The sequence below is a fragment of the Bidens hawaiensis genome, unplaced genomic scaffold (assembly GCF_021521415.1).
Source record: "Bidens hawaiensis isolate Kalapana, Puna unplaced genomic scaffold, B.hawaiensis_p1.1 tig00001575_1, whole genome shotgun sequence".
NCBI lineage: Eukaryota > Viridiplantae > Streptophyta > Magnoliopsida > Asterales > Asteraceae > Bidens > Bidens hawaiensis.
Window position 1 is genome coordinate 527819 of NW_027491088.1, and position 22860 is coordinate 550678.

At 34.4% G+C, this 22860-nt stretch overlaps 5 protein-coding genes across 5 annotated transcripts; 3 read left to right on the forward strand and 2 right to left on the reverse strand.

Annotated features, from left to right (window-relative positions):
* Nucleotides 1-209: 209 nt before the first annotated feature.
* Nucleotides 210-1235, forward strand: LOC143585276 (uncharacterized). The gene is made up of 2 exons (XM_077067100.1): nucleotides 210-664; nucleotides 1041-1235. The coding sequence occupies exons 1-2, from the start codon at nucleotides 275-277 to the stop codon at nucleotides 1227-1229; spliced, it is 579 nt and encodes a 192-aa protein (XP_076923215.1). The 5' UTR covers nucleotides 210-274; the 3' UTR covers nucleotides 1230-1235.
* A 2031-nt stretch (nucleotides 1236-3266) lies between these two features.
* Nucleotides 3267-8691, reverse strand: LOC143587130 (26S proteasome regulatory subunit S10B homolog B). Its single transcript, XM_077068509.1, has 10 exons — nucleotides 8517-8691; nucleotides 7534-7653; nucleotides 7290-7426; nucleotides 7031-7192; nucleotides 6857-6943; nucleotides 4685-4771; nucleotides 4454-4591; nucleotides 3743-3934; nucleotides 3564-3662; nucleotides 3267-3468 (listed from the first exon to the last, which is right to left on the reverse strand). The coding sequence occupies exons 1-10, from the start codon at nucleotides 8617-8619 to the stop codon at nucleotides 3394-3396; spliced, it is 1200 nt and encodes a 399-aa protein (XP_076924624.1). The 5' UTR covers nucleotides 8620-8691; the 3' UTR covers nucleotides 3267-3393.
* A 1541-nt stretch (nucleotides 8692-10232) lies between these two features.
* LOC143585286 (ribosome biogenesis protein BRX1 homolog 2-like) lies at nucleotides 10233-12255 on the forward strand. Its single transcript, XM_077067107.1, has 7 exons — nucleotides 10233-10570; nucleotides 10646-10724; nucleotides 11180-11304; nucleotides 11511-11612; nucleotides 11691-11759; nucleotides 11832-11930; nucleotides 12028-12255. The coding sequence occupies exons 1-7, from the start codon at nucleotides 10241-10243 to the stop codon at nucleotides 12157-12159; spliced, it is 936 nt and encodes a 311-aa protein (XP_076923222.1). The 5' UTR covers nucleotides 10233-10240; the 3' UTR covers nucleotides 12160-12255.
* Nucleotides 12256-12530: 275 nt separating this feature from the next.
* Nucleotides 12531-15231, reverse strand: LOC143585297 (BEL1-like homeodomain protein 7). Its single transcript, XM_077067116.1, has 4 exons — nucleotides 14726-15231; nucleotides 13788-14161; nucleotides 13620-13680; nucleotides 12531-12966 (listed from the first exon to the last, which is right to left on the reverse strand). Exons 1-4 carry the CDS (start codon nucleotides 15218-15220, stop codon nucleotides 12586-12588), a joined length of 1311 nt encoding a protein of 436 aa, XP_076923231.1. The 5' UTR covers nucleotides 15221-15231; the 3' UTR covers nucleotides 12531-12585.
* Nucleotides 15232-18383: 3152 nt separating this feature from the next.
* Nucleotides 18384-20722, forward strand: LOC143585307 (chromatin remodeling protein SHL-like). Its single transcript, XM_077067124.1, has 5 exons — nucleotides 18384-18522; nucleotides 18593-18938; nucleotides 19760-19828; nucleotides 19923-20058; nucleotides 20665-20722. The coding sequence occupies exons 1-5, from the start codon at nucleotides 18453-18455 to the stop codon at nucleotides 20698-20700; spliced, it is 657 nt and encodes a 218-aa protein (XP_076923239.1). The 5' UTR covers nucleotides 18384-18452; the 3' UTR covers nucleotides 20701-20722.
* Nucleotides 20723-22860: the final 2138 nt, after the last annotated feature.

Consider the following 22860-nt stretch of genomic DNA (forward strand, 5'->3'; position numbering starts at 1 on the left):
CAAACGTTTCCTATGACTCACCATATACGTGGCATCCAGTCTATACATTCAAACGACACGTATAACCAAAGTACATGCAACACCGGCCACCTCGTTCTGCCTACTTATAATAACACGACAAACACCGCCACCATAAATAAAACCCAAACACAAACACTCTTCTCCCTAGCTGGTTAATATTATTATTATTATTATTATTATTATTATTATTATTATTATTATCCAATCACCTCTTTCATTGAACTTAAACATACAATATTACTTAAAATTCAAAATGGCAGATATTCGCGACGAACTCGGCCGTCCGATTCAACTCACCGACGAGTTTGGCCGCCCTGTTCAACTCACCGTCGAGCACGGTGTTCCCATCCACCTCACCGGCGTTGCCACCACCGTTGGATCAGAGGTTCATAATAAGACCACCCATGATCAGGCAACTCAAACCATGGGTTCCGAAGTGCATGGTGGGACCCACTTTGCTCCGACACCGGTGGACTATGTCAAACATGCTGCTGGTGCAGTTGCGGGTGCTGGTGGTGGAACTATGGGTGCTACTGGTGGTGTTACTAACGCTGGAGCACCGACGGGTCATACCGAGCCTCAACATGCTCTTAAAGAGGATAAGAAGCCGCTGGAACGAGCCACAAGTTCTAGCTCTAGTTCGGTAAGAGCTTACATTCAAATCGATTACTTTCTTTGGTGAACAATTGTCTTTTTGATGAAAAACGAGCCCCGACAACACTAGTATCGGGGTCGTTTCAAGTTCTATATTTATAAAGCTCAAACTTGGCTCGCGGGTAGTATTTCAAAGCTTGACTTCACACAGCTTCTTAATTAATTATTTATTTGCAGTTTAAATATTTTATATAAAAATTTTAATTATTAAGTTTGTGGAAAGCAAATTATGTACGTATTATCTAGTTAATTTTATTGTAATTCTATGTATATAATTCTATGCATAATAATACGGAGTAATAATTATTATATAAATATATTAAATTAAATGAAATAAATAAAGTGTTTATATATTGTGGAAGCAGTCGGAAGATGACGGACAAGGAGGGAGGAGGAAGAAGGTAGGTATAGTGCAGAAAATAAAAGAGAAGCTTCCGGGGCACGACAAAGATAAAGATACAGCCGCACACAGCACCGACACCACCATTGAGAAAAAACGCGAAAAGAAAGGGTTCCTGAACAAGATTAAAGACAAACTTCCTGGTCATCATTGATCTTTCATCTTCAGCTGCTCTTCTCATTTCGGTGTTTTGTTTCTGTTTTCAGTTTTTAGATATTAATTAAACGGTTTTATGTGTAGTGTTATGTATATATTAATTGTTTTATTGTTTTAACTATAATTATATATCCTTACCTTAAGGAAGGAAGTCAGTGGCTTATAATTGTTTTACGTTCTACATATATACTCCGTACTTCACATGTCGTGTGATAAATATTTGTGTTATGATCCTTGTTCTTTACTCATATTGAGCCAGCTGGTTTACAGGGATATTTCCACTCATATTGAGCCTGGTTTATAGGGATATTCCCAGTTGTTATCGAGCCTGGTCTAGAGGGATATGTCCACTCGTATTGAGCCTGGTTTACAGGGATATTTCCGCTCGTATTGAGCCTCGTTTGGATATGGCCCGTATTGAGCCTGGTTTACAGGGATATTTATGCTCGTATTGAGCCTCATTTGGAGACGGATGGCGTCCTCTGTCAACCCACACGAAGTGTTTCCAGCTATATGAGCTGGTACATATGGAGCCCAACAAATAAAAATGCGAGTTTATATACTTCGGCCGATTTGAAATAAAACTCCTAGCGAGTCACAAAATATATAAGCCAGTTTTTTCTTGGGATAATTTATATACTTTGGCTGAGCCAAAATATAAAAATGCCCATAAGTCCTAACGGCCGATTTGAAATAAAACTCCTAGCGAGTCACAAAATATATAAGCCAGTTTTTTCTTGGGATAATTTATATACTTTGGCTGAGCCAAAATATAAAAATGCCCATAAGTCCTAACGACTAAATAAACCAACTTTTTTAAACAGTAAATACGTTAAAAAAAATATATATAATAGAAAAGGCGAACACAGAAATATAGTAAAAAAAAACCCACAACTATGGTAGTAAAAAAGCAAACACAGCTAAGGGATAATTTGTGAAGCTCTTATATGATTGACAGTGAAACTTTTCTATCATTGTTTACCAAATGATTTTGTTTGGGTCTAATAATATAAACTTTACTAAATAAATTATGAATTAAAATCTCTTTTAGGTCCAATAACCTAAGCTCTTCTCGCACACCTCAAGAGCCGGCCCACGTTCATATTTAGCTTGGTTTAGAGGTAGTCCATATGTCTGCTCCGCTCAAATTAAGCACGGTTTAGAGTACCGTCATGTTGGGAACTGTCAAATGAGCTGGGTTTTGAGTACCATCGTGTTGGTAATTATCGAACCGGTTCAGTGAGTTGGACCAAATAGTGAGTTCAAGTTATAATCAAACTCCTCTAGTCAAAACTAACATTAAGAAATAAATAAAGATGTTGATATAATTAGTTGGTTTATCGATTTAGATATATTAGACAAAGATAGTTTATCTTTGTCATCGGGTAGAATTAGGAGTAATCTAATTCTTATACAGACTAGTTTATCTTTGTCATCGGGTAGAATTAGGAGTAATCTAATTCTTATACAGACTCGTTCCTTGTAATCAGCTTTTTGTGTAAATAAATTTTCTGATTAAATAATTAAATAAGCATCGCAAGTTTGGCAAAATTACTGTTCAGATTACCAATTCAATACCAAACGTTGCTTGTTTGTCTGCCCATACAAAGTGTGTCCTCTCTTATAAACCAAGAAACAACCGAGAATTAAGGAGAGAGTGTACTCATTTCCGGTTAAGGCATCGACGCATATTCATTTTTTTAATGTTGCAGATAAGAACTTCTCAATCTCAATTTTCAGATCATTCGTAGTTAAGATCTAACTAGGATAACAATCATGTGCAGTTTGAAATTTACTTTTGCTTTTTTCTGGTCATGATTTTTTAAGTATGAATCGAGATCATATTTTCCTGATTATGATTTTCTTTTTTGTGATTGACTGTTGATGGTGTTATTGTTATATAAACGATTTTATCAATCACGCCCAACTTGAATTGAGTTGATTTTAGCAATACGGAACTTGCAAGCGCCAATTGCAGACGCAAAGAAAAGAATGGCCGACTTTGTCCGGAGAATCAAATTACAGTGCATTCTAATTTCTTAACATCTTAATTCTTTTATATAATGTTATTTGATTAAATCAATGAAAGAGAGTGATTAAACAATAAATCTTTTACATAATCATAAGAGTTACATTACAATAAATAATCCATTTGAAAATCCTTACTCTTTCCCAAAATCAGCACTGTAATGAGCACTTGACTCCAACTTCTTAGCCTCATTCAATTTACGAACAGCCTGAAACAGTCATCGCCTCACAAGTATTAAAATTACACCCATTGAAGATAAAAACAAATCATGTATTTGCTTATAATGGAACAAAGGTTAATTACCTTCATGAAATCTTCATGGATAACATAATCACGTTCTGCACGGATAGCAAACATACCAGCTTCGGTGCACACATTCCGAAGATCAGCTCCATTAAAACCCTACCATTTGCATAAATATATAAAACCAACTACAAATAAACCACAAATGTCACAATTCAAAATTTAAAACCGTAACACACCTCAGCAAGTTTAACAGCAGCCTCATAATCAATTTCACCATGCTTGGCGATCCCCGAAGCATGAATTTTAAGAATTTCCATTCTTGATTGCTCATTTGGAAGTGGGATCTCTATTTTCCTGTCTAATCTACCAGGACGAAGAAGAGCGGGATCTAGAACATCGGGTCTGTTTGTAGCCATAATCATTTTTACCTAAAAACACCAACCAAATAAAATTACGCCTGTAAACTAACCGAAAGTTAAGTAAACTGTTCGTGAACTGTTGAGGGAAGTTCGTTTACTTAATTAAAGAAAAAATATGAACAAAACATTTATGTTCATATACTTAAACGGATAAACATGAACACATGCCTAGTTCGTGAGCTTTTGCACAATTAAATTCTTTATGCTCGTTCGTTAATATGCACTAAACAAGTTTTACGGCCATTACACATTGTTGTACACATTTACTCTTTAATTGGTTGTAGCTCAGTTATACTCGTTCATCTATGTTCATTTGTTTACATTCGTGAATTGTTGTTTATACTGTTAAAGAACAAGCATAAACAAACACATTCTTTTTCTTGATGAACAAAAACGAACAAGAAAACTTCATTCGTATAATTGTTTGTGTTTGCTAGTTTGTTTGGTAGAAATTAAACGAGCAAACACACGCATGTACGTTTAATTAACTTTCGAACGTGATTTTTCTTTTTTTAGAAAACACTTCACCTTTCCAAGCTGATCAAATCCATCCAACTGATTCAACAACTCCATGAGTGTTCTTTGAATTTCACGGTCAGCACTTGTTCCCTCACTAAACCGACGTCCACCGATCGCGTCTATTTCATCCATAAATATAATACAGGGCTGCAAAATTATTAACAATTAAAAAATAAGCATAATTTGAAGAAAATAAATCTTTATTCAATAAGAAAACAAAAAAAATGTTAGAAGTAGTACTTGGTGATCACGTGCATAACTAAACATTTCTCTGATCAATCTTGCACTTTCTCCAATGTACTTATCAATAATGGCACTTGATACAACCTACACAAGATTTCAAAATGTTAAATCAAATAATGGGTCAACAACCATATTGTGAAAACATGAAAGGGAAAATACTCAAAATAGCCCTTCTTTAGGGAGAGAAAATAAAAAATAGCCTTAAATTTTAACATATTTCCAAAATAGCCCATCTAATTTGGACTGAGTAGACGAGATCTGAAAAAAATCCTCCGGCCAATAAATTTAGACAAGTGTCAAAATCCGACGAAATTTTTAAAAATATTAAAGTTCTTGAAATTAAACAGTCTTGCCAGACGGTCTTTTAATGTTTCCTAATGGGTCCCCACAACTTCCAAAAACATGGGAAAATGTGCCTTCAAATTCAGTCTTTCAAGACGCATTTATGGTGAATTTGTACCAATAAGATCATAAATTTATAAATATTGAGAGATCCCTCCATATTTTTGAACTAAAATTTACATTCCAAAGTTATCTTGCCAGACGGGTTATAAAAGTTTCTTATCTCGACCCTGTATATTTTAAACTCATGGAAAAATGTGCCATTCAACTTTGTCTTTCAAGACACTTACTTGAAAATTTTGAACGAAAGGGATCATATTTTTGAAAATATTGTGGTACCCGTCCATATTCTTCACAAAATCTTTATATTAAAAAGTTGTCTTGCCAGACGGGTTATATAAGTTTCTTATCTCGACCCATATATTTTAAACTCATGGAAAAATGTGTCATTCAACTTTGTCTTTCAAGACACTTACTTGAAAAATTTGAACGAAGGGGATCATATTTTTGAAAATATTGTGGTACCCGGATACGAGTACGATGAGAACTTGTATGATAATCGGGAAATGTGTGTTACCTTAAACCGAGCTTCAAGTAAACCAATTAGCTTGGAATGGTTATTGTTTGAAGCAAGACTAACACATCCCCGTTTACAGTTTATTGGAACATAATCATACCTTCCGTTACCGGTTTGCCAATTACCACCATAACAAACAACAACATTATCAAAATCCATGGAAGATAAGGTTTAGAGTGGTATGAGAGGATGGTTTAGGGTGGTATGAAGTGAAAGATGATGAAGATAACTCATGTATATTCTTTGGATGATCATGTCGGAAAAGACGGAATCTCATACTATATTGTCGGTATAGACGGAATATAAATAAATTTTGAAGGTCTAGACTAAATTTAAACACATAAGAAATAAAGTACAAACTCGTCTTCTTGGTACAAATTCACCCTAAATGCGTCTTGAAAGACTGAATTTGAAGGCACATTTTCTCATGTTTTTGGAAGTTGTGGGGACTCGTTAAGAAACATTAAAAGACCGTCTGGCAAGACTGTATAATTTCAAGAACTTTTATTATAAAATATGGATTGGTCCCCCAATATTTTTTAAAATCTCGTCGGATTTTGACACTTGTCTAAATTTTATTGGCCGGAGGATTTTTTCAGATCTCGTCTACTCAGTCCAAATTAGATGGGCTATTTTGGGAATATGTTAAAATTTAGGGCTATTTTTTAGTTTCTCTCTCCTAAAAGGGCTATTTTGGGAATTTGAGCGGTAAACGAAGCAAACAAGACCTTGTTCATGTTCGTTCATTACACATTTACCGGACAAACGAACAGCTCACAAACACAAACTGAATGGAGTTTCTCGCCCGTATGTGTTCATTAAGGAAATGATTTTGTTTGTGTTAGTTGTTATTTCACAAACCAACTTATATTAAATTGATATACAAAAATAAATATTCTTAAACTCAAGTATTTGAACATAATCACCCAAAATATATATAAAATGAAGTACTAGGTTTTCAGTATAAAAGTTAACATGATAAACTAATAAAAACAGATGAAGCTTAGATTTTAGAATACTAAACTAAAAAGTAAAACAAAAAATAAAAAAGAAAATATAGCACCATCAATGACCAAATATAAACAAACGAATATGAACAAACACATTACCAAAAGTTCACGAACATGGCCTCAGTTCATGTCCGTTCATGTAATTAACTGAACGGAATTTTTTGTTTGAATTCGTTTCTTTGAACGTTCGGTTCATATATAGCCATAATGAAAAGTGAAAACATATAATAAAAAGAGTACCTTTAAGAAATTAGCATCTATATTGCTAGCAATTGCTCTAGCTAGTAAAGTCTTGCCAGTACCAGGAGGTCCATAAAGAAGAACACCCTGCCAAAGGAAAAAAAACACAAAAACGATTTATTTCTAAAATCTTTTATATAATTCAAAATATTGGAAATTAGTCACAATATGTACCTTGGGAGGTTTGATTCCCACCCTTAAAAAGAGCTCGGGATTCATCAAAGGTAATTCTATAGATTCTCTAAGTTCCCGAATCTGATCTGATAGTCCTCCAACTGCCGAGTAACTGACATTACCAGGATCTTCATGAAGCATGTTATACACAACTGGATCAACCTGCAATAATGATATAATAATAAGAGTATGTTATTTAAAACAAATGGTAAAACAATAATCAACCAATAGAACGATAGTTTAAATAATCTATACTAACTTCACGAGGGAGTGCTCGCATAATAGTGAGAGTTGTCATATCAAGAACTACTCTAGTCCCAGCTGTTAGTTTTTCTTTGTCCACTTTACTTCGGCACCCAACTACGTACCTTGGACCACTACTGGCTTTAACAATCACTGTTAAATAATAAGTAAGAGTCAATAGTTATGCATAAAAATGATTAACACAAGTGTAGTAAAATGCTTTAATGACAACAAAAGAGAATATTGAAAATGTTAGATACATCTTTCACTGTCCAAAGGCCTGAGAACTTCGCCTATGATCTGCCCAACACTTTGAAGAGACTTCAAATCATCTTCTGTTTTGGCATATTCTTTCTTTGTGCTCCTCAAAGATTCTCTCACTGCAAACATAAAGTTATATAATTTCTAAACTAGCATAATAGCAGTATACTCATGTAGAACAAATATAAGTTATGCTTTTAATATAATAGAATACTATATAATCCATAATCACCACCAACATCTACCATTCTACAAAGTGAGTGATTCATAGTTAAAATAATCATATCATCAGAATATTCAACATTAGGATCATAACAATTGCTACAATTAGGTTAGGGTTCATCATCATCAAATGATTTACAAAAGCCTTTCATCCCTAGAAACCTCCTAGATCTAATGTTGGAAATATCGCGACTAGTCGGCAATTAATCGTTAGCTGCCCACTGACTGATTAATTTCTGGGTAATCAGTAGTCGGACCTAATCAAATCTAGTTAAACCTCAATTGCAGCCTTAATTCCAGCCGATTTCCAGGCAAATTTTTGACAACTCCAGCGGTTTCCGGCAAATTTCCGTTGTTTCCATATGTATACACATACAAATGTGTGTTTGTATATAGATATAAAATTACATATAAAAAAAAGTGTGTGTGTGTGTGTGTGTGTGTGTGTGCATACAAAACTGAAAATTAAACATAAAAGTTCCATTATGATTAATCGATGGTCCTCACCCCACCAACAACAGATAATTAGATGCTTACATTTAATAAACTAAACAAAACTTCTGCAACACCAATGCAAATGTTCAAATTAAACTAAACAGAGCAGCAGTATTTCAATTTTCAAGCACTTATGCAGATAGAGGCCGATTAAGTAGATCAACGAACATTTAAACCTAATATCTACTCATTATTAATAAGGTATGATTGATTATAGAATCAGACGACCGTAATTAGGTTTTGGTATGCAAATGATTAATCTGACCTCCTCGAACGCGAGATTCGAGCTCTTTGTGTTGGAGCATCTTTTTGCGGTACTCGGTAATGGCGCCTCGGCGACGTACGGCATCTTCGCCTTCACTCGTCATCTGGAGATGAATCTCTGCGACTGATTATTATTGATCTGTTGTGGTAAGGAGAATTAATTGTTGATCAAGAAAGAACCAGTTTTTCTGGCATATCCCCAAATTGAAGACGTATATAATATGTAGTTACTTCATTTAACGTGATTGGGCCTCCATAGTTATCAGGCTCCTGCTTATTGGGCTGGAATCTTATATAGGAAATGAAGCCATATTTTCAATGATAAATAAAGGTTAAAACGGGTCGGGAAGGAACTAATTCCTGGTATATTCGGGTATTTAACTGAGCTTTTTGGGTTTTTCGGGTTTCGGGTCAAGGCAAGTCTGGTTTTAATCAGGTAAAGGTGTAACTGGTTCCAGCGGGTCCGGGAGAGAAACCCAATACCAAGTAGTAGTTTACAAATCCATTCCATGTGTTAAACAAGTTAATGAAATTGTTACTAACGAAATTTGTGAATTAGAAAATTATTTTAAGATAAGATATGATTGAAAGTGAATCGATTAGTTATGTAATGTAAGATTCTTTTGTATGCTAGATGGGCGTGCTACGTACGGATTTCTTGTTCACGTGGGTTAACTTTATTATGACTAATAGTTTTTCAAAATGCTTCACAGTATCGACCAAAGAAAAAAAATCATTTAGGGTATTATGACATGCTATGAGCATGTGCAATAGGTGGTAGACCTATGGAGTAATGTACACGGTGTGACCTCTTTATGTAGACATCTCTCCTCCCTTCTTTCATTTGTAGACGTTTTCACCATAGGATCCTCAACGTACACCTTGTGACACGTTCCCTCTGTCATGAATATAGATGAATGCCGCATTACAGACGGTCTTAACAATTAAACATGATAACATGACAAATTCATGCAATGACATCAAATGTACCAACTTGAATGTTATATTACTTCAAGTGACGATTTTGGACAAGTTATTTCAAGTAAACATTCTTTTAAAAATGTTATCACAAAATACAAATTTCTCTATAAATTATCAAGTGTTTTAAAATGAATAGGGATCTCGGCAAAAAAAAAAAAAGAAGCTCATGTGAATTTCTTGTCAGATCCACCGTGACCTACCCTCCAACCAACAGATTTTCTTGTGTTTGGATGGGCTGGGGGGCACACTTGTATAAACCTTACTAAAATATCCCCTTGTTGGGTTTACTGACACTGATTTTATTGTTAAGCAAGCTGTGTTGAAGGCTGAATCGGGAAAAAATGCTAAGCATGAGAAACATGTGTCGATAATCAACACATCTTCATTCCTTTTACTTTTTGACACATTTGGGTATCTTGCTCCTGAAGCTATTACGTTTCTGAAAAGAGTTCAGCGGATCGTGCACAACAACCTATCGATGCCAAAAAACTATAACTTTGCTTTCAGTAGTATCGGTGTTGTCATTCAAAAAGAGGAGACGACACAACTTGTTATCTGTTTATCTGCTTATTTATTGTAATTGAATCATTATGTTAAATATAATTTTGTCTTTGTTTAATGTTTTAAAATAAAAAAGTTCATTTAAATGTGGTCCAAAAGGCACAAGCCCACTACTTATGACCCATTTCTCCATAATTAACTAAACAAATCAATCTCTAGGATTTAGGGTTTACTCTTTCGTCAATGGGGAAGAAGCGAAAACACAGCGAGGTTGAGTTACCGGCTGCGGCGAAGAAGGATGACACTGCACCGGAGAGACCTCAACGGACTCTCTTCGGCTGGAAAGATAAGCCGGAAAACCAACAAGAACCCACCGGCTTTAGAAACAAAGAGAAGGTTCTCGTCACCTGTTCCCGTCGCATTAATTATAGGTATCGCCATTTGATGTTGAATCTGGTGTCCATTTTGCCGCACTGCAAGAAGGATAATAAAGTTGAGTCCAAGGCTACTGAAGGAGCTACTTTGAATGAGCTTGTTGAACTTAAAAGCTGTTCTTCCTGTCTCTTCTTTGAGGTTGGTTTTGTTTATTAAAGGTTTTTGATTGGTTTTTAACTGATGTTTGATGGATTTGTTTTTTTGAATTTTCAGTGTAGGAAACATAAAGATCTTTACTTGTGGATGTCTAAGTGCCCAAATGGTCCATCTGTAAAGTTTTTAGTTAATGCAGGTAAGATATTATTATTAATGTTGCATAACTCGCTAGGCGCTTGTCGGGCAGTGAGTGATTGGTAGGTTTGGAATGTTTATATGTAATTTTCAAAATTTTATATGTTTGTATTTATATAATTTTGAAAAATTACATATAAAAGTTCACATAGTATAGTTCAAACATAAACATAAAGAATCAATGAAAAACTGAAAAACCAAAGACTAGTTTTTTAACAGGTTAAAACCAAGGGATTCAATTGCCTTTCAATCATGGTCTGATTTGGGCCGACTACTGATTTTGAGTTCGATTAGATGAAAATTGTATTGGTCTAGGAGGCTAGGACCGATTACTGATTAATTGCCGTCTAGAACTGATTTATACAATACTGATTATATTATGAAAAACTGTGCAAAGCGGTGAATATATTTTGTGGCTCTTGTTTATTTATTGATTTTATTTTTTCTATCTTGTAGTTCACACAATGGAAGAGTTAAAGCTCACTGGAAATCATCTCAAAGGCTCTCGCCCTCTTCTTACATTTTCATCAAATTTTGATAAAGAGCCACACTGGAAACTTTTGAAAGAAATGATTACGCAGGTATGACAATCGTTAATTAGGTTAGTTTATCTGCTACCACTAGTTGGCTAATCAGTTGTTATAGTTAAAGTATTCAGTTAGTCATCTAGTAGCTATACATATATTAATCTATCGTACAGTTGGTGATGTATTTGGGAAACTTTATTACAAGTCAGGCCTAATTGGTTTTTTGTTATAGTAACATTATTATTTGTTTTGGTGAACAGATATTTGGAACTCCAAAGGAACACCGGAAATCAAAGCCTTATCATGACCATGTTTTCGTGTTCTCAATTGTTGATGACCACATATGGTTTCGTAACTACCAGGTTTGTTATATATATGAAATGCACATGTTTTGAGTTTTCTTAAACTAATTTAATGTTTTGATTTATCCTATGTAACAGATATCATGCCCTCATACTGGAGCGGATAAAATTGACCGAGGCGGTTTGGAAAAGATGACTCTCATCGAGGTTTGTAACCTTGAATTCATTAATAATATATATATTTTTTATACATGTTTTAACGTTTTGCTAACTGTATAGGTTGGTCCAAGATTTTGTTTAAATCCAATAAAGATATTTGGCGGTAGCTTTGGAGGTCCAACTTTATATGAGAATCCATTCTATGTTTCACCAAATCAGGTTTGGAATCCCGTGTTTCGCCATTTTTATATATTTATTTGTGTGTTTTAATGTTTTTTATATGATTTATGATTTGTTTTTTACTTGTAAACGTTAGATACGTTCATTGGAGAAAAAACAAAAGGCTGGCAAGTATGCAAAGAAGGTTAAAGCCAAGACGAGAAGAAAAATGCATGAGATGACAAATCCATTGGAGACCGATGAGTTTGCAGACATGTGGAAGGAATGATGATCCGTTGTATTCTTTGTGAGCTTTGATTCTGTTATAAATGGATTTAAGTTTGATCTGATTTGTTTAATGGGTCAAATAGCGATTTTGGTTTTTTATTTTAGATACTTTTAAAACTTATAAAAATATGCAATCGCTATATTTTTCATTGGTATATTTTACAATTCAATCAGATTAGAGGTGAGTCTTCCTTTTAAGGTAATTGTAGAGTGAATTACATAAATTTAACAGGACTTCAAACTTGTTACAATATGAAAGACCATAGAACCTATGAGACTTTTTGAATCTAGACTTGAGGTGTGATTAGAGTAAAAGCAGAAAGACTCTCTCTGTAATGATCAATTAAGTTATTAAAAAAGTTTAGACGACTTCATTAGTGATGAACGATGGTTTGTTCTTGGCATGAATTTGTTACAATATTGGTTACTATAAATTTGGGGCGTCACAAATAACATCTCTCGGATCGACTAAATCATGACTATGCTTCTCAAGAGAATTCATGTGGTGCCAGCTACTATTATCTGCATGCGGTAACCTTAGCGTTAGCGACACCCCCTTGTCAATGGTTGGGTTTTTGATGACATCAAGGCCAACAACAATGTGACCCGCCATTTTCATGTGAGTAGCTTGATAGGATGATGTTGCACTCGGGTTCATACTGTGTGCTTGATCAAGTGAAGTCTTTTCGGGTGTGGTTTCTGTTGAAGAATTGGAGTCCATTGCAGCATCTGCAGATTCTTCTTGGTATATTTCTTCCACCATTGGCTTCCATAGTCGAACTCGTGCGTTTATAAACCAGTTTGAAACCTGTTTCATTTGATTATTATTGACCATGAACCCATCCCCATATTATCATTTCAAGTAATATGCTATAAAGATTCCAGAACGGAAATGAAACTCATTTAGATCAAGATGTTGCAGTTGATTCCGGATCAAATTCTAATGATAAGCCGATGAAATTAGAATTGTGATCGGAATTTGAGTTAAAATTGGCAAACATACATCTAGGAATTTTTCAAGATAGCTACTAGGTGTGTAAATGAGCCGAGCTCGGCTCAGTTAACTTACAAGAGGTTAAGTTTGAGCTTAGCTAAGCTCGTGAATAGCTTTTAAGCTCAAGTTTGGCCCAAGCTCGTTATGTTTAGTATTTGTTAATTATTTTATATAAATTTATAGTTATTTTTTATGTTTTTTATTTATAATTTTTATATATAACATAGCATATAGTATTTAGTTGTTTTATCATAATTTAATATATAATAATAATTATCATAAAAATATATTTAATATAATAAATAAAAATTAGATAAACAATAGGCTCATTCAGCCTCGCTAGCTAGCTCAAGCTCAATAAGCATATTTTTAGGCTCGGGCTCGTTTAAGCTCGGCTCAATTCGAGCTTTAAGTGAGCCGATCTCCAGCAACTCACGAGTGACTTAGCTTTTTAGTATGAAGCTTACCTGACTTTTGGTCAAGCCTGTTTGTCTAGCTAGCATCATCTTTTCCGAATCTTTTGGATATCTGCTTTAAAAACAAAATGAATGAGCAATTCTGGTTCTGATTCCGGGCCTAAACAATCTTTTAAAACGAATATTATGACAAAGATCAAGAAGTTGAAGAACACTTACGGGTGAAGAAAATGCTCAAACATCCATGCGCGTAGAATCGTCACACAGCTTTCAGGAAGCCCTCTTTGTGGCCTCCAAACATGTTGATGCATCATGCTCAACTTCTGATCATGTTTCTGTCTTCTAAGTTGCTGATCCACAAATCTCAGTCTGGAAATCGCGATTCCACTCCCATTTGAATCCGTCTCACCAAGGCTTCTTGATATAACTTTTATCTGGCTGTTAATCGCATCTCGTATGCACCGAAAATGGCTTGAAATGGTGTGGAGTGCGAGTGATGTGTACGTTTTTGCAGCCCCGCGTCCAGCAATGCCTTCAAATGATGATATTACAATCTGCATTTGATGGTAATATTGTTTGTATCTTCTATCAACCTGTGCATATAAAAAGTGTTTATTCTTAGAGTTCTTGGTTATGTTTTCTTAAAACTTGATTGGTTTCAAGAAGTTTTTGGTTTTTATACAAAAACATATAATGTAGGTTTTGCATTTGAATCGACTTAGATAGGTTTCGACATCGTGGATGTTTCACTGTCTGCTTAAAGTATTTCGCGCGTATACGAAATCGATAATCAGATTAGACAAAAGGTCTACAAAGAATGAAGATGTTCATTCTTGTGAAACCAAGTTGTAATCTCGTGTCTAAAACAGACCGAATAAATTCATTTACATAGGGGGTTGAACCATCACACTTATTGGGATGAAACGTTGCAACTTTTCGTTATATCAAATGACGTTTATCTGTTATATCAGCGGGATCTGTGTTTTAGAACTTTTGAGGATATTTCAGTTTCTCATACGGTCTTTAAGTTAATCAAACTATACTAAAATGATTTAACGACACTTAAATTGCCAACATAAAAATTTTACTCATGGAACCGGAACAATATTAATGGGATCAAACTTGTGCAGGTGCTCAATATAAAACAATAAACTTACTTCTTTCAACATAGATGATAACTTGACCATCTTGTTCTCTAAATCTTGTTTTTCAGCGGCTGACAGTAGGCTCGAATCTTGTTGCTTTTCTGATTCCATCAAAACTTCATGGGAATCATTCATGGACTCCTGTTTAGAATCTCGTCTTTTCCAATCTTTCTTAACATGAACAACTTCATCAAGCAGTTGTTGAGCTGCTTTCAAATACTTGGAATCCGAAACCACATTCCCACTTCCATACGGATTACTCTCGGAATCTTGTGAAACAAAACCGACGTTAGGATTCTGGTACTGATCGGAACGGAACTCGATTCCAGAGGGCCGAACGTGCGAACCCATTTGAATTTGATCCAACAACATCATTTTACCGGATTCTTGGCACGAGACAGCGTTGGAATCAAGAACTCCAGCATCAAGAAAGTGTTCATTCTGTGGTGACATATACATTGGAATTGGAACAAATGATTCCAGTTCCAAAGATTCTGAATTATGCATAGGCTCTTTTAATCTACTTCCATTGATGAAACTGAAACCGAAACTTGACATGCTTTCCATTTTATCTTTTCATTGAATTTTCTGAAAAAAGATTGAATATTTATGAAGGATTCATGAGTCAATTGGATATACATTTAAGAGTGAACCAGACAAATAGTTGATGAAATGTAACATTAATTGGTGGAAAAAAGGACAAGAACATAAAAGCAAGACATGTACTTTTTATCATCTGTGTCAACATTTTCCCCCTCTTTCTAATTCACTAATGTGATCACACAGGGTAAAATGGAGCAGTATGTTAAAAAGACCAAGATAATGTTTGTAGCTTTGTTATGTTCTTAACTTATTGTTGTGTATGTGTTTCTATAGAAGATTAGAGAAGAACTGATTGGTATAGATAATAGATAGTGGTGATATTTGGTTAAGGAGTGCAATCTGTAACAGCCAGTAGGTAGACCTAAAACCTTCCATTTATAGTCAAACCTCTCTAGAACTAAGCCTCTAAAGTATGGTGATAGATTGTGTTAATTATGTCTCTTAATTATTTAGACTTATGTGATAAAAATAGTTTGATTTAGGTAAGGTGATAGATTGAGTAAAGATGTCTTCATGTCTAGTTAATTGGTATCTAACACACTATGTTTTAAGATTCATGTACTATTCATACATACATGTGGATGGTTCTTATTCTTATGCAGTTATGTACCATGTTTCACACTCTTATCATGTGATTTGTTTGCACTTTAATTTTGCAAAACATGCTAAGTTCTTATTTACTCATTTAAAAATTAATATTTCAAATATACATATTGAAAACACTTGAAACTATATTTATACACTTATATTAAACAAATTATAATATAACCATAACTAGATTCTATTTTTTTTTTCAATTTATATTTCAAACTCTCATAACTTAAACCTTATATTATATATATACTAGATATACTCATATACATGTGTTTTGTTCTTCTTTTTCTCATAACTTTAACAATAAGGTGTGGATATAAAAAATATTAAAGAGACTTTAATTTCAAACGCTTTACTTTGTATATTTAAACAAACAAAAATAATTAATACACGTTCACCGAAAACACGCAAACAATTGAAACAATAGATACATCATGGTATAAAAGTATCATAATCACATAAAACTAAACCTAGAACAAACCATGATGATTATCTGTTTATATAATATTTATCACTCTTCTTTGAAGTAACATTACACTTGATCCATTACAAATCTCTAAAGAACAAACTTCTGTATATATTAATTTTCCTATTTGAGATTTCATGTTGAACATGTCATTTCTACGAACCATAAGTTCAGTAACGTTGATTACTTTGTGTCGATGTCAAGACCATATACAACACACTAATTGTTGAATATATACGTGATCCATACAGTAACTTTTACACACTCAAGTCAGTTTTTTTTTACTATGTGATCCATAATGTCTCGTATACGACTCACTCACGAGTGTAGTATAAAAGTTATTTCTAAATAAAGTAAATGATTTTCATCCACAAATCTGATTCATGCACGTCGACATAATAACTTATTCCTAAAATATCTCACTCAATACAATTTTATAAACTCTAAAAATAAAAATAATAAAAGCGTCTACACACTTTGACGGTAAATTAACTTCCATTTTCATTCGAGAAATCTGCATTTTGTCTCCCTGGTTTATATCGTCGCGAGATGGGTTAACCATTGAAAAAGATTTTGCGAACTTTGGATCATTGTGATATTTGGGCGGGTCAGTCTGTCTCCTTGACATCAGTTGACTGACAAAAAACGTTGAATTTACCGTTTTACCCCGGAGCCTATAATTAATCCTAAAAATAAATTCCAAGAATTCGTGTAAAGGGTAGGGTTCGAACCCCCGACCCCTAGTTTAATAGCACACAACACCAATCAATTAAATTGAACTAAAATTTAATAAATCTATATAATATGTAATATATAATAAATGACCCATTTACCCATCCATATTCATCTTCATCATCACATTCTTAGATGAAGAACCCTAAAATCTATCCCATAATTCATCCATCTTCATCTTCATTTTTATCTCCACCAATTCATCCAAACCACAAATTATATAATCCAAACACATTAAAAAACATCAAGAATCATTGCTCAAGCACTTTATGTACATTAAAACCAGCGTAGATTACACAATTCAGAGCAGATTCAAAATAAAACATATGCCCTAACTTAATATATATATTATAGAATATTAAGCTTAACTAAAAAACCTCAACTTCTCAGTCCAAACTGCAAACTCACCAAAAACTAATAACAATAATAAATTATCATCATTATTATAATTCTAATAATAATAATCAAAACTCAGTCCAGAAAACCTGTTTTCTGCCACACCGCATTCCGAACTAGCCTTTGATCTTTTCATTTCAACGTCCTCCCCGCGCCTTCGAGAACCGAAAACGTCGTGTGCGGCGACTTCGACGAGCCTCGGGCCACAATTTCGTGCGGCGGAAGCATCTCCTCTTCATCATCATCATCCTCCACGTCCACGTCAGCAAGCTCTCGTCCGATCACCGGTTTCCGAGCAAACACCGACACGTTCACCGACGCCGATTGTTAAAACTTCACCACATCCTTTTTGTGCTGCTTATTCAGCCGTGGAATCGACGGAATTTGGCGCGTGTTTGACGAAATTAAGCGCGTGTGTGACGGATTAATGTTCGGCGAAACGACGGAATCGGCTGCTTATTCAGCCGGTAGATCCGGCTAACGTTTATGTTCGGCGAAACGCCTGTCCAGAACACGTCGATTTGGTGATTCTCAGATACGTACTTTTCCCAGCTAGGGTTTGATGATTAACAGGGAAGACAAAAGAGGGATTGATAGATAGATAGATACTTGGATTATTATTATTATTATTATTATTATTATTATTATTATTATTGTTATATTATATTTTTTATTTATTATAAGAAGATTACTAAAATACCCTTAATAAGTTGGTATTATTACTAAAATACCAACGGTCAACGGACGGTCAACTGACGGCAGGAGTCAGAAGAACCCTCCTGAGAAACACAGGGAGTCAAAATTCGCAAAATTTTTTTCAGTGGTTAACCCATCTCGCGACAATATAAACCAGGGAGGCAAATTGCAGATTTCTCTTTTCATTCCAACATAATAGAGTAATATTATTATCCCGTTACTATTTTCGTCTATCACTCATCATCCCGTCCAATGGCAAAAACCAGAAAAACCCTAACCCTAGATTCTTACACCATCAAATCAACCAACAAATCAATCAAACGTATATCCAATTCCTCAATTCATCTTTCACTCATCTTCAATTCGTTATCTAACACTTCGTTTTTTTTCAGCCGGAGACTGCGTGTTGTTGCGGCCATCTCATCCGTCTAAGCCGTCCTACGTGGCGAAAGTTGAGAAGATTGAATCGGACGGCAGAGGAGGCAACGTGAAGGTGCACGTGCGGTGGTATTACCGGCCGGAGGAATCGATCGGTGGCCGGAGACAGTTTCACGGCAGCAAAGAGGTGTTTCTGTCTGATCACCGTGACGTGCAGATTGTTGATTCGATTGAAGGGAAGTGTACGGTTCATACGTTTAAGAGTTATACGAAGCTTGATGCCGTTGGAAACGACGATTATTTCTGTCGGTTTGAGTATAATTCGGTGACTGGAGCGTTTAATCCTGATAGAGTTGCTGTGTATGTCTAACTTCTCTGTTATTGTTGGTTGATTCAGTTAGTTGTGTGAACGAGCCGACTAGCCTCGAGCTTGGCTCGTTTTGACTTACCAGAGCTCGAGCTCGGCTTGTTTTGACTTACGTGAGCTCAAGCTCGGCTCGGTTATTATTTATTAATTAACTTCTTAAAAGTTTTAATTATTTTTGTATATTATTATGAAAACCTTAAGCGTGAAGCTTGGCTCGAGCTTGTTTAATACATTAAATGAGCCAAAGCTCGGCTCGAGCTTGGCTGTGCATTGTGAAGCAGTACATAGAAGTCCAAAAGAGGTAAAACATAAAAACACACAAGGCTCGACGAGCCTAAACGAGCTTCCCGTGCAAGGCTTGAGCTTGGGATTGAATGCTCGATAACTAAACGAGCTTTATTTGAGGCTCGGATTGAGCTCAAAAAAGCTTGGCTTACTCTCGGTGTGCAGTGTGAACTGTGAAATAAATACATAGAAGTCTCAAAAGAGGTAAAACTTAAAATACACAAGGCTCGGTAAGGCTCGAAGAGCCTAAATGAGCTTCCCATACAACGCTTGAGCTCGAGATCGATAACTAAAAGAGCTTTATTTGAGGCCCGGGCTCGGCTTGAGCCCGAAAAAATCCCCTTGTTTCCAGCTTTTTATTGACCCGAGCTTGAATAGCTTGCAAGCGGCTTGGCTCCTTTGCACCACTGGATTCAGTTAATTCATTAACTGTTTGCCATAATTTAAATTAGGTATTTAGAATTAGTTAACATTTAATCTCAAATTTAGGGTTATTTAGACTGGTTTTATTTTTTATGTTATGTGACAGGTACTGTAAGTGTGAGATGCCTTACAATCCTGATGACCTAATGGTTCAATGCGATGGCTGCACAGATTGGTATGTTCTCGGTTGTTATTTACTTAACATTGCAGGCATTTGAATGCTTATGCTGTCAATGGTCAAAATACTTATTTCACTGTTTATGGTTCAGGTTTCACCCTGCTTGTATTGGGTTGACACCAGAGGAAGCTAAACAGACGGAGCATTTCTACTGTGGAAGCTGCTCAACCGAAGAACAAAAACTGCTTCAAAATTCTCATGCTACTTCCAGACAAACAGATACGAAGGTATGTTTTTTTCTTATAACAATATGAAAATAAAGATCTTTATGCTTCAGTAGTCCAGTTTGCATTGCTGGTTTACATAATTACATTCTCTTAATTTTTTTTAAAAGCTTCAATCTTTTGGTTATTTTTCTTGTTAGAAGTTTCAATGGGCGTGCTTACTTGATGTTTGAGCTATTTTCTATGGTTTCTGTATAGACCTTTCTGTATTGGTGTATGATAATTATAAGAATATTAAGTTATTAACTTGGTCTCATGATTTTGATGTTGGACCATCCCATATGAGGTAAAATGTTTCGGTTTTGTGATAATTTCTTAAAACTAAAGGACATATGACAGTCGTTTATGCATTGGCATATGAACAGTCATTTATAATTTGAATCCAGATTCTTGACAGTGTATTAAACGAGCAAACAGTTTTTGCAATTTCAGTTGAAATTGTTACAAGACAAATAGACAATATTTAACAATTTTTTCAAAATTTTCTCTCATTGTTATGCATATTTATTGAACGTGTATGGGTGTGTGTGTGTGTTAATCTTTATGAAAGATGTGGTTTAATTACCATCATCTGAGTTTAAGCTGTGGTGATTGTTTATAATATTTCAGGTGGGGACAAAACGTCTTCGGAGGAATAAAACTTAAAACCGCTGTTTCAATATATAAATAAACGAGATGACAAATCAACACCATGAGACGGTAAATGTTGTGATATAGTAAATCTTAAATGTATATTTGTTTCCGAAAAAGTGTTTGGTCGTTGTGTTTATGTAATTTAGGTTTTTCTCACTTAGTTCTTGTGGTTTTTCTGTTGTATCATGTATGTGTGCATCAGTGTTGTGTTTCTTATGTATACCTCATATATATGTATAAATCTGTACCGTTTTTAGATTATTTGTTTGCATGTTTTTGGATAGCTGAAAATGTGTTTGTAAGACTTTTCTTGTGTTATTCATCATTGTTTCATTTGATATTTGTGCTAAAATGACAAGGTTATTAGATATAAATCATTAAAACATTAGATTATGAATGAGTCAGATTTGAATGAGCATCTGTCCCATTCAGCAACAACAGTAAGTCTGAATGATTCAGACACAATTTTAACTATTCAGATGTTTTTCTTTTTGAAACCAAACAGTCTGAAGTCTGATGAATCAGATGTAAACAAACAGCACCATAGCATTTTTATATATACAATCAATAATGACAGTTGGGATGATCAAGATGTTAGGGACGGTTGGTTTGTTGGAATTTCATTACTGAGATGTTTTTATTTTATTTTTTTTTCATTTTAACCAATTTGGTTTATAGAATATAGCAAATTGCAACTAGATTGAATTTGTGGGATTCTTTGATTAAGAACATTTCCGTGCCTATATAATTCAGGGGAAAGTTAACGTACAAATTAAATTAACGTGTTAATCGTGATAATCAAGTAGTGTAATTATATATACACCTGGTGTAGTTATGTAATTACATCATAGTGTAATTATAATAATCCACTACACTATGTTGTATATATAATTACACCATTTGATTCTTACGATTAGCATCATCATCATCATCATCGTACTCAGTATATCCCACCAATAGCAAAGCTATGGTATGGTCTGAGGAGGGTAAGATGTAGGCAGCCTATAATGTTAATTTAATTTCTATTTGATCCGAACCCATATAATTTAACTAAAACACATTATTTTCCAAACTTTTTTTGTTTATAAAGTGCTTCACACATCTTTATCTTTATCTTTATCTTTATCTCTACCTTACAAAAGTATTTTTGTTTTTTTTATACCTTCATAGAGTTATATAGATTATTGAATAGGTATCCTCAAAATACATAGGGTTATATTGCTTTATCCTTTTGTCAAATTTTTTTATTTGTTATAGAGATTCAACGGAGAGAGGTTTTAAGTATTTTTTTATAGAGAGAATATAAGTTTAGAGGCTTCAAGATAAACCTGATCGCCTCTGTAATTCTATTGCTGAAGCCACCGATAGTTTCAACCTTGTTAATAAATTCACAAACCAAACTCGTTTTGTCAAATAAATTACATGATACGGAGAAGATTAAGTAACCATTTGTAACACCCTAGAAAATCCCATATCAACCGTAGACAGAATAGATTCTTGGTTTATAAGAATGATATGTCTCTTAAATCACGACACACTTTGGGTTTACTTGGCTGTGAAACATATAAAAATTCAAGTTAAGCGTACCCACATGGGATAGGTGACATTCTAAGAGGTCTTCATAGGCACTAGGTTAACCAAAAACAAAAAATCTGTGAGTTTCTGGGTGAGCTATATATTGAGAACAAAGGAGAGGATAGTAATGATATGAGAGCTGAATGTTACATATGAAAGTTTTGAAAATTTTCAACTGCTTTTGACGAAGTTCTATTTTTCTAATAAAAATTTTAATTTTAAATTCATTTAAAAAAGAAGAAAATCTTTGAACTAATATTTAATTATTATATTTGAAAAGTAGAAAACCCAACTGTGAGGCTAAAAAGAGATTCTTCAAGGTCAAATTCAGGTAATGGCTTCTCATCAAGAGATGGGGACAATGTTGAATTGATAAATACATTTTTGACCCTACATATGAAGCCATGCACTTAATAAGGTTGAAATAAAGTATTTTCTAATAAATTAATTATACGTGAAATGAAACGACATGCACGAAAATCACATATTTCAATTTATTGAATTAAAACCATATATTTTAACAGACCACATGAACAAAAATCTCAGTCTACCTTACAATTTTTTTGGTGAAAGATTTAAACACTCTTATTTCATGAG

Coding starts and splice junctions, on each gene's coding strand:
- LOC143585297 (XM_077067116.1), bottom strand. CDS start 15,220: ATGCATAATTCAGAATCTTTGGAACTGGAATCATTTGTTCCAATTCCA. Junction 13,681..13,787: donor TTTGAGCATTTTCTTCACCC/GTAAGTGTTCTT, acceptor TTTTTAAAGCAG/ATATCCAAAAGATTCGGAAA. Junction 12,967..13,619: donor CAGGCTTGACCAAAAGTCAG/GTAAGCTTCATA, acceptor CAAATGAAACAG/GTTTCAAACTGGTTTATAAA.
- LOC143587130 (XM_077068509.1), bottom strand. CDS start 8,619: ATGACGAGTGAAGGCGAAGATGCCGTACGTCGCCGAGGCGCCATTACC. Junction 6,944..7,030: donor TGGGAATCAAACCTCCCAAG/GTACATATTGTG, acceptor TTCCTTTGGCAG/GGTGTTCTTCTTTATGGACC. Junction 3,663..3,742: donor CTGCTGTTAAACTTGCTGAG/GTGTGTTACGGT, acceptor TGCAAATGGTAG/GGTTTTAATGGAGCTGATCT.
- LOC143585276 (XM_077067100.1), top strand. CDS start 275: ATGGCAGATATTCGCGACGAACTCGGCCGTCCGATTCAACTCACCGAC. Junction 665..1,040: donor CAAGTTCTAGCTCTAGTTCG/GTAAGAGCTTAC, acceptor TTGTGGAAGCAG/TCGGAAGATGACGGACAAGG.
- LOC143585286 (XM_077067107.1), top strand. CDS start 10,241: ATGGGGAAGAAGCGAAAACACAGCGAGGTTGAGTTACCGGCTGCGGCG. Junction 10,725..11,179: donor AAAGTTTTTAGTTAATGCAG/GTAAGATATTAT, acceptor TCTATCTTGTAG/TTCACACAATGGAAGAGTTA. Junction 11,760..11,831: donor AAAAGATGACTCTCATCGAG/GTTTGTAACCTT, acceptor CTAACTGTATAG/GTTGGTCCAAGATTTTGTTT.
- LOC143585307 (XM_077067124.1), top strand. CDS start 18,453: ATGGCAAAAACCAGAAAAACCCTAACCCTAGATTCTTACACCATCAAA. Junction 18,939..19,759: donor AATCCTGATAGAGTTGCTGT/GTATGTCTAACT, acceptor GTTATGTGACAG/GTACTGTAAGTGTGAGATGC. Junction 19,829..19,922: donor TGCGATGGCTGCACAGATTG/GTATGTTCTCGG, acceptor TTTATGGTTCAG/GTTTCACCCTGCTTGTATTG.